Source organism: Euleptes europaea, chromosome 2 (assembly GCF_029931775.1).
Source record: "Euleptes europaea isolate rEulEur1 chromosome 2, rEulEur1.hap1, whole genome shotgun sequence".
Classification (NCBI taxonomy): domain Eukaryota; kingdom Metazoa; phylum Chordata; class Lepidosauria; order Squamata; family Sphaerodactylidae; genus Euleptes; species Euleptes europaea.
In genome coordinates, this window is record NC_079313.1 from 52517241 (window position 1) to 52530212 (window position 12972).

General features: G+C 37.4%; 1 protein-coding gene across 1 annotated transcript in view; it reads right to left on the reverse strand.

Annotated features, from left to right (window-relative positions):
• The window catches only part of DNAI3 (dynein axonemal intermediate chain 3), a 42887-nt gene that overhangs the window by 9685 nt on the left and 20230 nt on the right, over positions 1 to 12972 (reverse strand). Inside the window, exons 12-16 of the mRNA XM_056844748.1 lie at positions 5819 to 5947; positions 4246 to 4319; positions 3117 to 3264; positions 1437 to 1524; positions 586 to 716 (exon numbers count right to left, since the gene is read on the reverse strand). Coding sequence (XP_056700726.1) covers positions 586 to 716; positions 1437 to 1524; positions 3117 to 3264; positions 4246 to 4319; positions 5819 to 5947 — 570 coding nt within the window. The remainder of the gene's footprint in view (positions 1 to 585; positions 717 to 1436; positions 1525 to 3116; positions 3265 to 4245; positions 4320 to 5818; positions 5948 to 12972) is intronic.

Here is a 12972-nt window from a genome sequence, read left to right on the forward strand (position 1 = left end):
GATCTCTGAACTAACCTTGCTTGATTAGAAGCTCAGGTAATATTACTGTTCTGAAGACCAGAAGATTAGGTGAAGTTTCCACACAGAGGGACAGGGGAAGGGTCAGAGACCTGTACCTACAGTATACATTTCTATCTTAAAGCAATATTTCAAATTCTGATTATTGCTTTGGAGGGTTAAACAACTCACAAGGCTATTCTGGTAGAAGTGAACTGTCTGCTGCGGGAAGAAGTTTAAGTCTCACCTCCAAAGGCCCTCTGTAAAAGAGGGTGATGAACCCTTCTGAGGTGAACAGGTTCATGACAAGGTGTTTTCCTGTTATGCTAATCCCAGCTAAATCCCAGATTATGATTTATTCATAATCATTGGCTCACATGAATATTTAGGGTTGTATCCTCCACCTGGCCAAGGAAAGTGCTTTCTTCCAGCACTTCACCCCCAACAAAACAGACTTTCACACTGGCAAAAATCACCTTGCACTCAGACTGCACCACCCTTAGTTCAGCAGAGTAGCAATATACAACCCACTATGTTGTTTTCTCCAGTTCTTTTTGCTGCTAAGAAATATTTAAAATGTCAACTTACTTCAGTTCCAACAAAAAAGTTGGTAGTGATATTTTCTAGTAGCTTAGGTGGTTTCACTGATAGGGTTGTTACCTCACTATAGGGTAGTTTATCTTTAGATGCCTGTTGTCTGAGTTGGGGTTGTGTCCTGTCTTTAAAAGAATGGGAATAAAATTATTGCTATACAAAGTTACCTAATCAAATACTTTACCTTAGAGTACTGACAAAGGTTGGCAAATGGGGATTCTTGTTAAGAAAGGGTGTTGATCATTGACTGATCAGCTTTCCCTTTTGCCTGATGAAGAGTTCTCTGAGAACTGAAAGCTTGCACATTCCCAACTCACGTATTTTACAGTTTATTTGTGAAATCAGCCACTAAATACAGCAATCAAATGTAGATGTTTTCATTATTAGTTTTCAGATACTAGTTTAGTGCTCCAAGGAGCAGTTCCATGGCAAACACAATTAATCAGACCTGTATCAACTTTAAATGTAATTGTCCTGGAATCACTGCAAGTACAACTGAGATATGTAGTTTGATATGTAGTCAAAATTCACTAGCTCCTTCATAGAGTATACTTCTCAGATTTCTTCAGGGGAATTCATGATAGTTAAACCAGTTTCAGCATGTAGCATATGGACAGGCTTTTAGGAAGCATGTATGGCATTAAAGAGTTTGAACTCTTTCTTCACTGATTTAGGGTCCACAAATGCATGTTTTACAGGCATAAGCAGAAAACAGAACATGATGCTACCCAAGAAGGTGAACCAAAGACAGGCAGCAGCTATACCCTGAATTTGGCTACAGTTTTAATGACACTAACAATTACAAAACATATCCCCAACCATATGAGAGCGAAATTTAGTATTACCTGGTATTTTTGTATGGTGGTGCTCCTCTCTGAGGCTAAGTTTCACTGGGCTGTACTCTCCACCAGTATCTGTCTTTGGCAGACTTAACTGTGTTAGAATGTAGGGCAAATTCGACATTAGAGGGGTTTTTTAAACCCTTGATTTATGTGTTTATATCATTTCTGAGTATGCCTCTGGAACAGAAAGAGAAGCTACACATTTCACAATAGTGGAAAATGAAGTGTTAGTTACCCAGCAGTCTTTCCCCCTTAAAACAGTTTGAGTCCTGTTGCAAATACAATATATGATCCAGCCAAACATGTGAACTTTTAAACATGACTGCTTTCAACTGGATGGAGTTAAGGGCATGCTTAATGCTTCTGTTGACATTATTTTTTAATGTATTTATTTACTTCCTTTATAGTCCACCTTTCTCATTGAGTTTCAAGGTGGATTACAGAATGAGAAGACCATGCAATAAAAACAGTTTAGTGCATACAACAAACAATTCACACAAAAAAACCTGATTATAAAATTAAAAAACAATGCAATACAAACAGCATAACACTTGCAACAAACAATGTAAGAATAAAAGAAAACTTCCTAAAATATTTAGACATTAGAGACAGAATCCTCCCCACTTTACAAAATTGCCCTTCTGGACAATCCAATTCTGATAGACCTTTATTCCCTGTATAAAAATGCCCTCCTGAACAAATCTGTTGCACATATTGTGTGGAACAACAGAAATCTGGGAGTCCTCCCGGCCAGTGTGGTGTAGTGGTTAAGAGCGGTGGACTCTAATCCGGAGAACCGGGTTTGATTCCCTGATCCTCCACATGAGCGGCGGACTTTAATCTGGTGAAACAGATTGGTTTCCCCACTCCTACACATGAAGCCAGCTGGGTGACCTTGGGCTAGTCACAGTTCTCTCTGAACTTTCTCAGTCCCCCACCTACCTCACAAGCTGTCTGTTGTGGGGAAAGGAAGGGAAGGCAATTGTAAGCTGGTTTGATTTTCCTTAAAAGGTAGAGAAAATTGGCATACAATCTTCTTCTTCATCAGGCAGGCAATGACACCAGGTGGGAGCCACAACAGAGTTGGCACCAGGATGGGTAGTGGCCAATCTTATCCATTTGCAGGATGACCCTTCCGTACACAGAAATTTCTGATAGATCCAAGACCTCGGTTGTGTGAAGATGATATATTTAAAGTTTTTAATATCTAAATATGACGTACTGAATGAATAAATGGATGTTGTTTGTGTGGGGAGGGGGGGCTCTTCTCCTTCCAACAACCAGAGTTTGACGTATGGTGCCTACACAACCCTAGGTGAGCAGGTAGTGGGCATAACCTGACCAACAGTTGACCAGGAAGAATGAGAGAGAAGCAAGTGTTAATGCTCCATCTCTTGACCCCCTAGCAGTGTAGTCAGAAGATACAACAATAATCTGTTAGGTGGAAAGAGACTGTGTACAAAACATTTGGCTGTATTCTTGGTTCCCTGGAGTCTGATGATTCTACCCATGTAATTTAGTTTTTGAATTTTTTTCTTAAAACAGAAATAATTCAAAGAAGAATCCTATTGCCATGAGAAGAGAAAAGGCACAGCTGAGAGATTATCAGTAAAACCAAAAGTCAAGGTCTAGTTACATCAATACATCTTGGCTATTCTCCAAGAATTCTGAGTAGTACTGTACCTTAATGTGGGGTCTCCAGGAGAGATCTAAGTGCTTGAAAGTAGTTGGCACATCAGATGGACATGTAATTATCTTGTCATCTTTCTTCTTCTCAGCCGAAGGTTGGGTGCCAGGTTTTTGAGCCCGGAGGTCCCAAAATAATACTGAACTGCACAGAAACAAACAATGACAGAAGGGTAGGACTGGAAGAGGCCTACTTAACTAGCAGGCCCAGCATCTTCCAGTGAGGTTGGCTGTACTATATCTGAGCAGACAGAATCTCTGATGAGCAGACTGAACAGGAGAAGAGAGCAACACATATTAGGTGCCACAGGCAGAGTGTCTGGGCAACCAAGATGCATGCACCTCATTTGGTGCCCACAGATAATACATGCTCCTAACAACATTATGAGTCATGCAGCAATTAAACAGTGCCACTTATTGGGTTTTTAAAAAACAAACAAACAAACAAACAAACCTTCCAGTCGTCTTACTGCAAGATGAAGGGGGAAATCCTTACTATCGCAAACAACTTATGATGCATCAAGTTCTAAACATAGACTATTAAGCATATATTACTTGACTTTTCCCCCTATTGGTGGCACAAATATTAAATAGTAACAGCAGCTGCATTTAGTCTGTTCCTTGACAGATACCGGCTGGCAGCAAAATGGGTCTATCAAGTTTTGGGGGTTGTAGGCTAGCAGGCCTCAAATGGCATACTTGAAAGTGTGAACAAGCTGATAATGAGTGAGTCCATTAAGCTTCTCCTGTTTGGTGACTGTTCTGAATGCTTTTAGAAGAATGCCCCCTTCTTCTGAATTCCACACAGACTGAAGAGGACTTATGCCCTCGTTCCTGGATATGGTTAACAGTTAATACCCCAATGAAGAATATTCTTGTATGGTTACCGGTATATTACAATAGTTATTCTTTAAGGTGGAACAAAATTCAGCTGAACTTTTTAGGTAACTTTTTTGAACAGAATAATTGCTCTCTTAGGACATCAGGATAACCCCCCGCTCTCTCTATAAGAAGAAGTAGTGGTTACCTACAAGAAGAGTTGGGAAGAAAAAAGAAGAAAAAAGGTGTGGGAGGGGGAAATCAAGAACAGGCTTTTTGTGCAATAAAACCTTGTAAAAACCACTACCAGTCAGGAGAGCAAGTGATGAGTTGTACACAAATTCCAGCTCTGTTGTCAAAGACAGTACCCATTCTGTTAACCTAAGACAAGGGAATCAAAAGCAAGAGAAATGACATTTAGCAGCTTATGCTAGAATGAGTGATCAATATCTACAATGAGTGATCAATATCTGCCAACAAAGGGGGAAGGGGGAGATTCTCAAGCAAAGGTTTCTTTGATTTTATTTGCAAAATGTATTATTAATACTGTTCAGTTTATGTGCAGTAGAAACAGCAGAATGTAACACTGTAAAGTTTATGCTGGACGTTACAGCTTTTACACTTTATTAGCAAGATTCAAGATTTAGCTTTATTTTAATGACCATCAACTGTAAAATAATAAATTTCATAATTTCACAGTTGGACAACATTTACTCAGGGCAAATTAGTCCCACCAAGGACTCTCCAATATTCATGGATTTCAAAGTTATCATATTTATGTATTTTCAAAATATTGCCTTATATTAAAATCACCTTATAAAATTAAAACACTGTCCAAGATTCATGCTACTTTTAATTCTAACAGAAATATATCAGCTTTAATAACTATTTAATGACTAAACATCATCTACATTGGTTGTCCATCTGTTTCTGAGTACAATTCAAAGTGCTGGTTCTTACCTACCAATGCCGGTTCTTACCTACCTCTGCAGAAGCCCTGCTCTCTGTGCCCCTGCCTGCAGAGGTAAGGCCGGTGATAACCACTCACGGTTTTATCGGTGGTAGCACCTCACTTTTGTTATTCTCTCCCCCTTGAGGCTTGCCTGATGGCTACTTTATTGTCCTTTAGGTGCAGGCCAAAACATTGCTATTTACCAGGTTTTTAACTAAGGGGTTCCATATTTTTAGATGAAGGGCTGTTTTAGCAACATAATTTTAGACCACTCCATTTCATGTGGTGTCATGCCTTGGATTGCTTTTGTTGGCTGTTTTTATTGGTATATTTTTATTGATTTGGTTTGTTTTATTTGTATTTTAATAGACTGAAATGTTCTCCGAATGGTTTCTGAATACTGCAATTATTTTACAATTTTTGTACAATAGCTTTTTTCAGTCATTATGTTCTACTACACATATGGAGACATCGCTGTACACATGCTCCTCCCAATATGGCCATTTTGTATGAAAGGGGCAACATGTGTATTTTCAGCCCCTTTCAGACAAAATGGCCATCATCATATCTGGAGGAGTGCATGTAGCACATTCTCCCCATATGCGTTCTAAACTGCTACAACTGAAAAGAGCTTACCGTACATGTATTAACTATCGTAGCAAAAAAAAGGGGCTCTTAACTTTTTCCAAGGTAGAGCTTAGCATAACTAGTAAATGGTCTCTGTATTTTTCATGATAATAAATATGAATTGTACATAATTGCATTTCTTGGCCCCTTGGCCCTGCTATATGTTTTTTTTTCATACCATCTACGTAAAATATCTGCGTAGTGAAGATCCATTAATTGCATCTGAAGCAGTGGGCTGGAATACAACTGTTTAGTCTCAAAAATGCCACAGGGCTTTTATTCAGTAATAACAGAAGCGTACCTCAAAAGTGTCTGGCAGCCACTGAAGATCTGTAACAACTGATCTGTGGCCGTATTCTATGGAAGAGACTGCGCAGTATCTCACCATGTGCGGCTCCTTTGCAAGTTGTTGCTCCACCATGAAGGATGGCTAAAAGTGAACATGGAATATTTAGTTTTCAAAAACTTTGTGTGTGTGTGTGTGTGTGTGTGTGTTTGTGTGTAAAGTTTTTTTTTTGAAAATTTTTATTGGTTTTTATAATATAAATTTTCCATGTTGACAAACAACAATAAAAATAATATAAAAAACTAAATCATAAGTAATGTTGTTATAACTATTTAAGTACTTAATAAAATAAAAAATAAAGGAAAATTTGTTGACTTCCCCATCACCTCCGTCCGCCTCTTAATAAAGTATTCTATCCCATCGTGATCTGATCTGATCTTAATTATTCTTATATCTCAGTTAAATTTCAATCACAATATTCTATTAATATAGTTAATTACACTTCTTTATGTTAGCAATATCATCTAGATCAGATTAAAAGGTACTCTTCCATTTTCCCCAATCCTAGTTCATATTCACAATATTTCATCCAAGCCTCCCATTCCCCCATAAATTGAACATTGTCCTTTTGGTTTAAAGTAGCTGTAAGTTTTGCCATTTCCACCAGTTCAAACATTTTCATAATCCAGTCTTTTTTCCCAGGAGTGTCTGCCCCTTTCCATTTTGCTGCATAGAGCAGTCTTGCAGCTGTTGTCGCATAGATCAAAAAAGTCCTTTGTATTAACACGTCATCAGGTATCATACTTAATAGCATCATTTCTGGTGTTTTGGATATTTTTTTGTACTATTAGTCTTCTTTCATTATAAATCATGTCCCAGAAATCCTTAGCTTTGTCACAAGTCCACCACATATGATAAAAGGAACCAACTTCTTTATTACATTTCCAACATTTAGGGGATGTCACTTTATAAATCCTTGCAATCTTCTTAGGTGTTAAATGCCATCTATACATCATTTTATATATATTTTCTCGAATTGACTGCGCATTTATTCCTTTCAGGTCTTTCGTCCATAATCTTTCCCATTTGTTTAAGGCAATATCATGTCCCACAGTTTGAGCCCAATTAATCATTGTTGGTTTAATTGTTTCTTGCTCACAATAAATTGTTAAAAGAAGATTGTACATTTTAGAGATCAGTTGAGTGTTATTATCTAATAACATCCTGTGAAAAGGCGATTTTTCTTTAGAAAATCCATTCTTCATATCTTGTGTAAATACTGATTTAATTTGATGATATTGAAGCCATTGTAAATCGTCTTACGTAACTGAAAATCTTTTAGTGAGCTTTTTTCCCCTTCCCAGTTAATTAACTCTTGGTAGGTGATAAATTTGTCCATTCTAAGTGGGCGTAATGTCAACATTTCTTGAGGTGATATCCACATCGGTGTTACTGGTTCAAGAATACGTTTATATCTCATCCAGATATGAAATAAGGAGGACCTGATTATATGGTTACGAAATGATGCTTGTATCTTAATTTTACCATACCGCAAATAGCCATGCCATCCACTTATATTGTTAAAACCTTCAAGATCTAACAAACGCGAGTTAGATAAGTTTATCCAGTCCTTTAGCCATACTAAAGCGGCCGCTTCAGCATAGAATTGAAAATTAGGTAATGCTAAACCTCCTCTAACTTTAGAGTCCACCAAGTGTTTGTAAGCAATCCTTGGCTTTTTCCCTTGCCAGATGAAATTTAATACATCTTTCCTCCAAGTATCAAAATATTTAACGTGTGATATTATAGGCAAATTTTGGAATAAGAAAAGCATCCTTGGTAAAATATTCATTTGGACTGTTGATATACGTCCCAAAAGTGACAGCTTTTTATTTGACCAAATGATCATGTCAGTTTTTATTTTATCCCATAATTTAAGATAGTTGTTAGTTATCAATTCTTTATTCTTTGCAGAGATCCAGATTCCCAAATATTTGACCTTATTAGCCTTCTACCAACCTGTATATGATATAAATTCCTGCTGTTCTGTTTCTGGTAGATTCTTAAATATTGTCTTTGTTTTTTCTTGATTGACTTTAAACCCCGATACATTTCCAAAGTCATCCAAAGTTTCCAGCAATATCTTCATTGATTGTGTTGGATTTTCCAAAATTAACAGAAGATCATCCGCGAATGCTCTCAATTCTAATTCATGTTTTTTAATTTTTAATCCGCGAATGTCCTCCATACTCCTTAGCTTACAGCATAGTGATTCCAACACCAACAAAAATAATAGTGGAGACAGGGGACATCCTTGTCTAGTTCCTTTCTTGATTGAACAATTATCAGACATCGATTCATTGACCAAAAATTTTCCTTGTTGGGATGTGTATATGGCCGATATACCTCTCAAGAAGCGGTCTCCAAAATTTAATTTTTCCAATATCTTTTTCATAAAATCCCAGGAGACCATATCAAAAGCTTTCTCTGCGTCCAGAAATACAAAGGCCGCCGTTTGTTGAATATTCTGGTCATAATATTCCAATGAGTCTAATAAAACTCTTATATTATCTTTAATTTGCCTTCCTGGAACGAAACCTGCTTGGTCTTCATGTATAAGGTCCTTAATAAAGTGCTTTATCCTATTCGATAAGACCGAAGCATAGATCTTATAATCCACATTTAACAGCGAAATAGGTCTATAGTTTGATGTTTTTTCTGGATCTCTTCCTTCCTTAGGTATCAACGATATAAATGCATGGGACCAAGGCTCTGGGGATGCTCCCTTATCCAAAATTGTATTACAAAGTAATACAAAAAAATTCAATAAATTGTCACTGAATGTTTTATAAAATAGTGCAGTAATTCCATCTGGTCCTGGTGTCTTGTCCGTTTTTTGTTTCATTATTGCTTCTTGTAATTCCTCCTTTGTAATTGGAGCATCTATCTATTCTTGTTGGGTTGTTGAAAGGACATTCATCTGTATTGAATTTAAAAACTTATCTATTTTCTTTTTTGAGATGTTTTCTTTCTGATATAACTTAGTATAGAATGAAACAAATTCTTTTTGTATATCCGTAGTTGTATAAACTGGTCCTTTAGCAGATTGGATTTTTGTTATAATCTTCTTTTGAAATGAATCTTTCAGTTGGGTTGCTAAAAATTTTCCAGGTTTGTTAGCATGTTCAAAGTATTTTTGTTTAGCAGATTTTAAATTTTTGTTCATTTCCTCCATTATTATCAAATTTAGTTGGTGTTTAGATACAGAAATCTTCATTTGTATGTCATTTTTCTCTTCTTCATTTAGAGCCATAACAAGTTTTTGCTCTAGATTTTGTAAATCCCAGAGTATATAATTGGTAAATTGTAGTTGGGTTTTCTTCCACGCTGTGTGTTTCTGTATCATGAATCCTCTTAGAACAGCTTTGAATGCATCCCAAACTGTATTTAGCGAAGTTTCCCCATTAAGATTTATTTCAAAAAAATCTTTAATTAAATCCTGTAGTTCTTTTTGAATCTTATTGTCCTTTAAAAGTTTATCATTTAATCGCCATCTAAATGCTTGTTTATTGTTCCATTCAAACATAACTGGATTGTGATCAGAAAAAGTTCTTGGTACAATTTGAATTTTACGTAATTGCGTGAAGATAGACTTACTGGCCCATATCATATCTATCCTGGAGTGTGAGTCATGTCTTGCTGAGTAATAAGTATATTCTTTAGCTGTTGTATTCATTGTTCTCCAGATGTCTTGTATTTCCAATTCCGAAGCCATGGTGAAGAAGGTTTTAGGCAAACATCCTTCATTTTCGTCTTTTGCTTTTGATTTTTTATCCAACGTTGAGAGGATAACACCATTGAAGTCGCCCATCAGAAGAATCTGATCATTTGCATATTGGGAAATCAGTTCATGTAATTGTCCATAGAATTTTGCTTTTCCTTCATTGGGTGCATATATTCCTACCACAATCGTCTTTTGCCCCAAAATTTTGGTTTTGATAATTACAATTCTCCCTTCATCGTCTTTATATAGTAATTCAGGACTAAGGCTAGGATGAGCATATATCACTACTCCCTTTGTTTTTGTTTTAGCCGATGCGACAAATGCTTGTCCAAGCACTTGTCTATCCAGGTATCTTTTATGCTTTGTTGCTATATGAGTCTCTTGCAAACAAATTAGGGAGTTCATTGGTTCTTGTAGGTTATCCGGGCTGTGTAACCGTGGTCTTGGAATTTTCTTTCCTGACGTTTCGCCAGCAACTGTGGCAGGCATCTTCAGAGTAGTAACACTGAAGGACAGTGTCTCTCAGTGTCAAGGGTGTAGGAAGAGTAATATATAGTCAGAAAGGGGTTGGGTTTGAGCTGAGTATTGTCCTGCAAAAGTAATGTGCTAATCATTGTCCTGTAAGTATCAAGATAATGTGCTAATGAGGGTATGGTATGTTAATATGGAACCATTGTATCCTGAAGTGATCTGTTAATGTGTGTAATCCAAAGCTAATCTGCATGGCTATTGTTGAATGTTGTCTTTGTTAGTCTGGAGGTTTTTTAGAACAGGAAGCCAAGCCTTATTCATTCTTAAACTCTCCTCTTTTCTGTTAAAGTTGTGCTGATGTTTATGAATTTCAATGGCTTCTCTGTGCAATCTGACAAAATAGTTGGTAGAATTGTCCAGTCTTTCAGTCTCTTGGAATAAGACCCTGTGTCCTGTTTGTGTCAGTCCATGTTCAGCCACTGCTGATTTCTCAGGTTGGCCAAGTCTGCAGTATCTTTCATGTTCTTTTATCCTTGTTTGTATGCTGCGTTTTGTGGTCCCGATGTAAACTTCTCCACAGCTGCAAGGTATACGATATACTCCTGCAGAGGTGAGGGGGTCTCTTTTGTCTTTTGCTGATCGTAGCATTTGTTGTATTTTCTTGGTGGGTTTAAACACTGTTTGTAGGTTATGTTTTTTCAACAGTTTCTCCATCCTATTCTAAAAATCCTGTTCTAAAAAACCTCCAGACTAACAAAGACAACATTCAACAATAGCCATGCAGATTAGCTTTGGATTACACACATTAACAGATCACTTCAGGATACAATGGTTCCATATTAACATACCATACCCTCATTAGCACATTATCTTGATACTTACAGGACAATGATTAGCACATTACTTTTGCAGGACAATACTCAGCTCAAACCCAACCCCTTTCTGACTATATATTACTCTTCCTACACCCTTGACACTGAGAGACACTGTCCTTCAGTGTTACTACTCTGAAGATGCCTGCCACAGTTGCTGGCGAAACGTCAGGAAAGAAAATTCCAAGACCACGGTTACACAGCCCGGATAACCTACAAGAACCAATGAACTCTGACCGTGAAAGCCTTCGACAAAATTAGGGAGTATTTGTATTTCTGTAAATATTTAAAAATTCTAGCCCGTTTAGTTTTTTCATTCAAACCATTCACATTCCAAGAAATTACTTTTGCCATGGTGTAATAATAATTGCAGCAAAATATTCAGTCTATAACTCAGCACCTCCCTCTGCTCCCTGTGATTCCTCTTCTTCTTCTTCTTCCTCTTCCTTTTGTTCCAAGGTTAATCCTTTAAGTTCTGTCTTATATTTCCTCAAAAAAATTCCCACATCTGTTGGTGATAAGATGGTCATTTTCATTTCTTTGTAAGTGAAGGCCAAGCCTTGTGGCATAATCCAACGATATTTAATACCATTAGCTTTCAAAACAGACACAAATTCTTTGTAATTATTCCTCTGTGAGAGTAAATGTCTTGGTATGTCCTTTAAGAGTATTAGAGGAAAATCTCCTGCAGAAACCGGGTTGTCATAATGAATCTTCATGATCCTATCCTTAATCCTTGTATCATAAAAAACAATCATGAGATCTCTTGGTTTAGATCTTTTCATTCTGCAGGTAATGGTATTCTATAGACTCTGTAAATGGCTTGGTTCAACACTTGTTCTTCTATTTGAAATAGGTAAGCCAGATTTGGGACTACAGTTTCTTTGTTATCTCCCATCATATCTGGTAAATTGCGCAGACGAAGGTTGGTTTCTCTCACTCTCATCTCCATCATGGCTATCTGGTCTTTGGCTGCTGTCTGATTAGTTTGTATTGTTTCAATCTGTTTTTCTTGGCTTACTATTTTTTTCTTTGTATCGTTATGTTCTTCCATCACTTTCTTGATTGATAAGTCCATTGTTTGCATATCTGTCTTCATAGTATTCATTTGAGTCTTTACGTCTTTGAGGTCTTCTGTAACCACATCTAGTTTCTGGTTAATAGCTTGGGATGCTTGGCCAAGATTTGTCATCATAGAAGTCTGCTGTGCCATCTGTGTTGACATCTGTTCAAACTGCTTAGTTGTTGCTTCTGTTTGTTTGGCTAACATGTCTTGTAATTTCTTTTCCATAGTTAAGGTTTGTGTGGTTTCTTTCAGTTTTGTGTAGGCAGGGCTATGTAATGAACCAGAACGGGGGCGAGGTCCAGACATTTACATTGAAATAAGGCTGGTAAAATACATGTTGTAGGGCAGGGCCCTCTGACTTATAGTTAATAAAGAATGGTTCAATGATCAGCTTAACTATTTTTCCGAATTAAAAAGGTCCAAGTTTCACTTTAAAACAGCTTGTTAAAGATTTGGAGTACCAGCGAGTTTTACCGGACGCTCTAGGTCGGATCAAACCAGGAAGTATTCCGGAAGTTGATTTCGCCGTGGACCTTCTACCGCCTCTTCTCGATGGTTGTTTCCTTCAGGAATTATTTCTATGTTGCTCGAGTGCGACGTGTATCTGGTCCTACGACTTACTTCCTGCTGTTGTAGATCAGATGATAGAGAGGGTGGTATAGAGGGTCTTCCGGTCCAAGAAATCCCTTGTTATGCAAACGTGGCAGGAAGTCCTTTTTCACCGGAAACTCAGAGAGTAATTCTCCCTCCCCTTCCCCCAAGGTTGCTTCTCATTGGTGAGGATTTTAGTCCATCTCATAAGCGTCCTTCCAACTCTTTGTTTTGATTTAAGCTGATCAACTTGATAAGGCTCCTGTCTCCAATCCTGGTGGATTTTGTAAGTCAAACTTATCCGATTCAGTTAAGGGAGGAGTAAGGGTACTGGGAATATCTTCATCTACCCCCCCGGTTATTCGGTACACCAGTAAGAAACGAG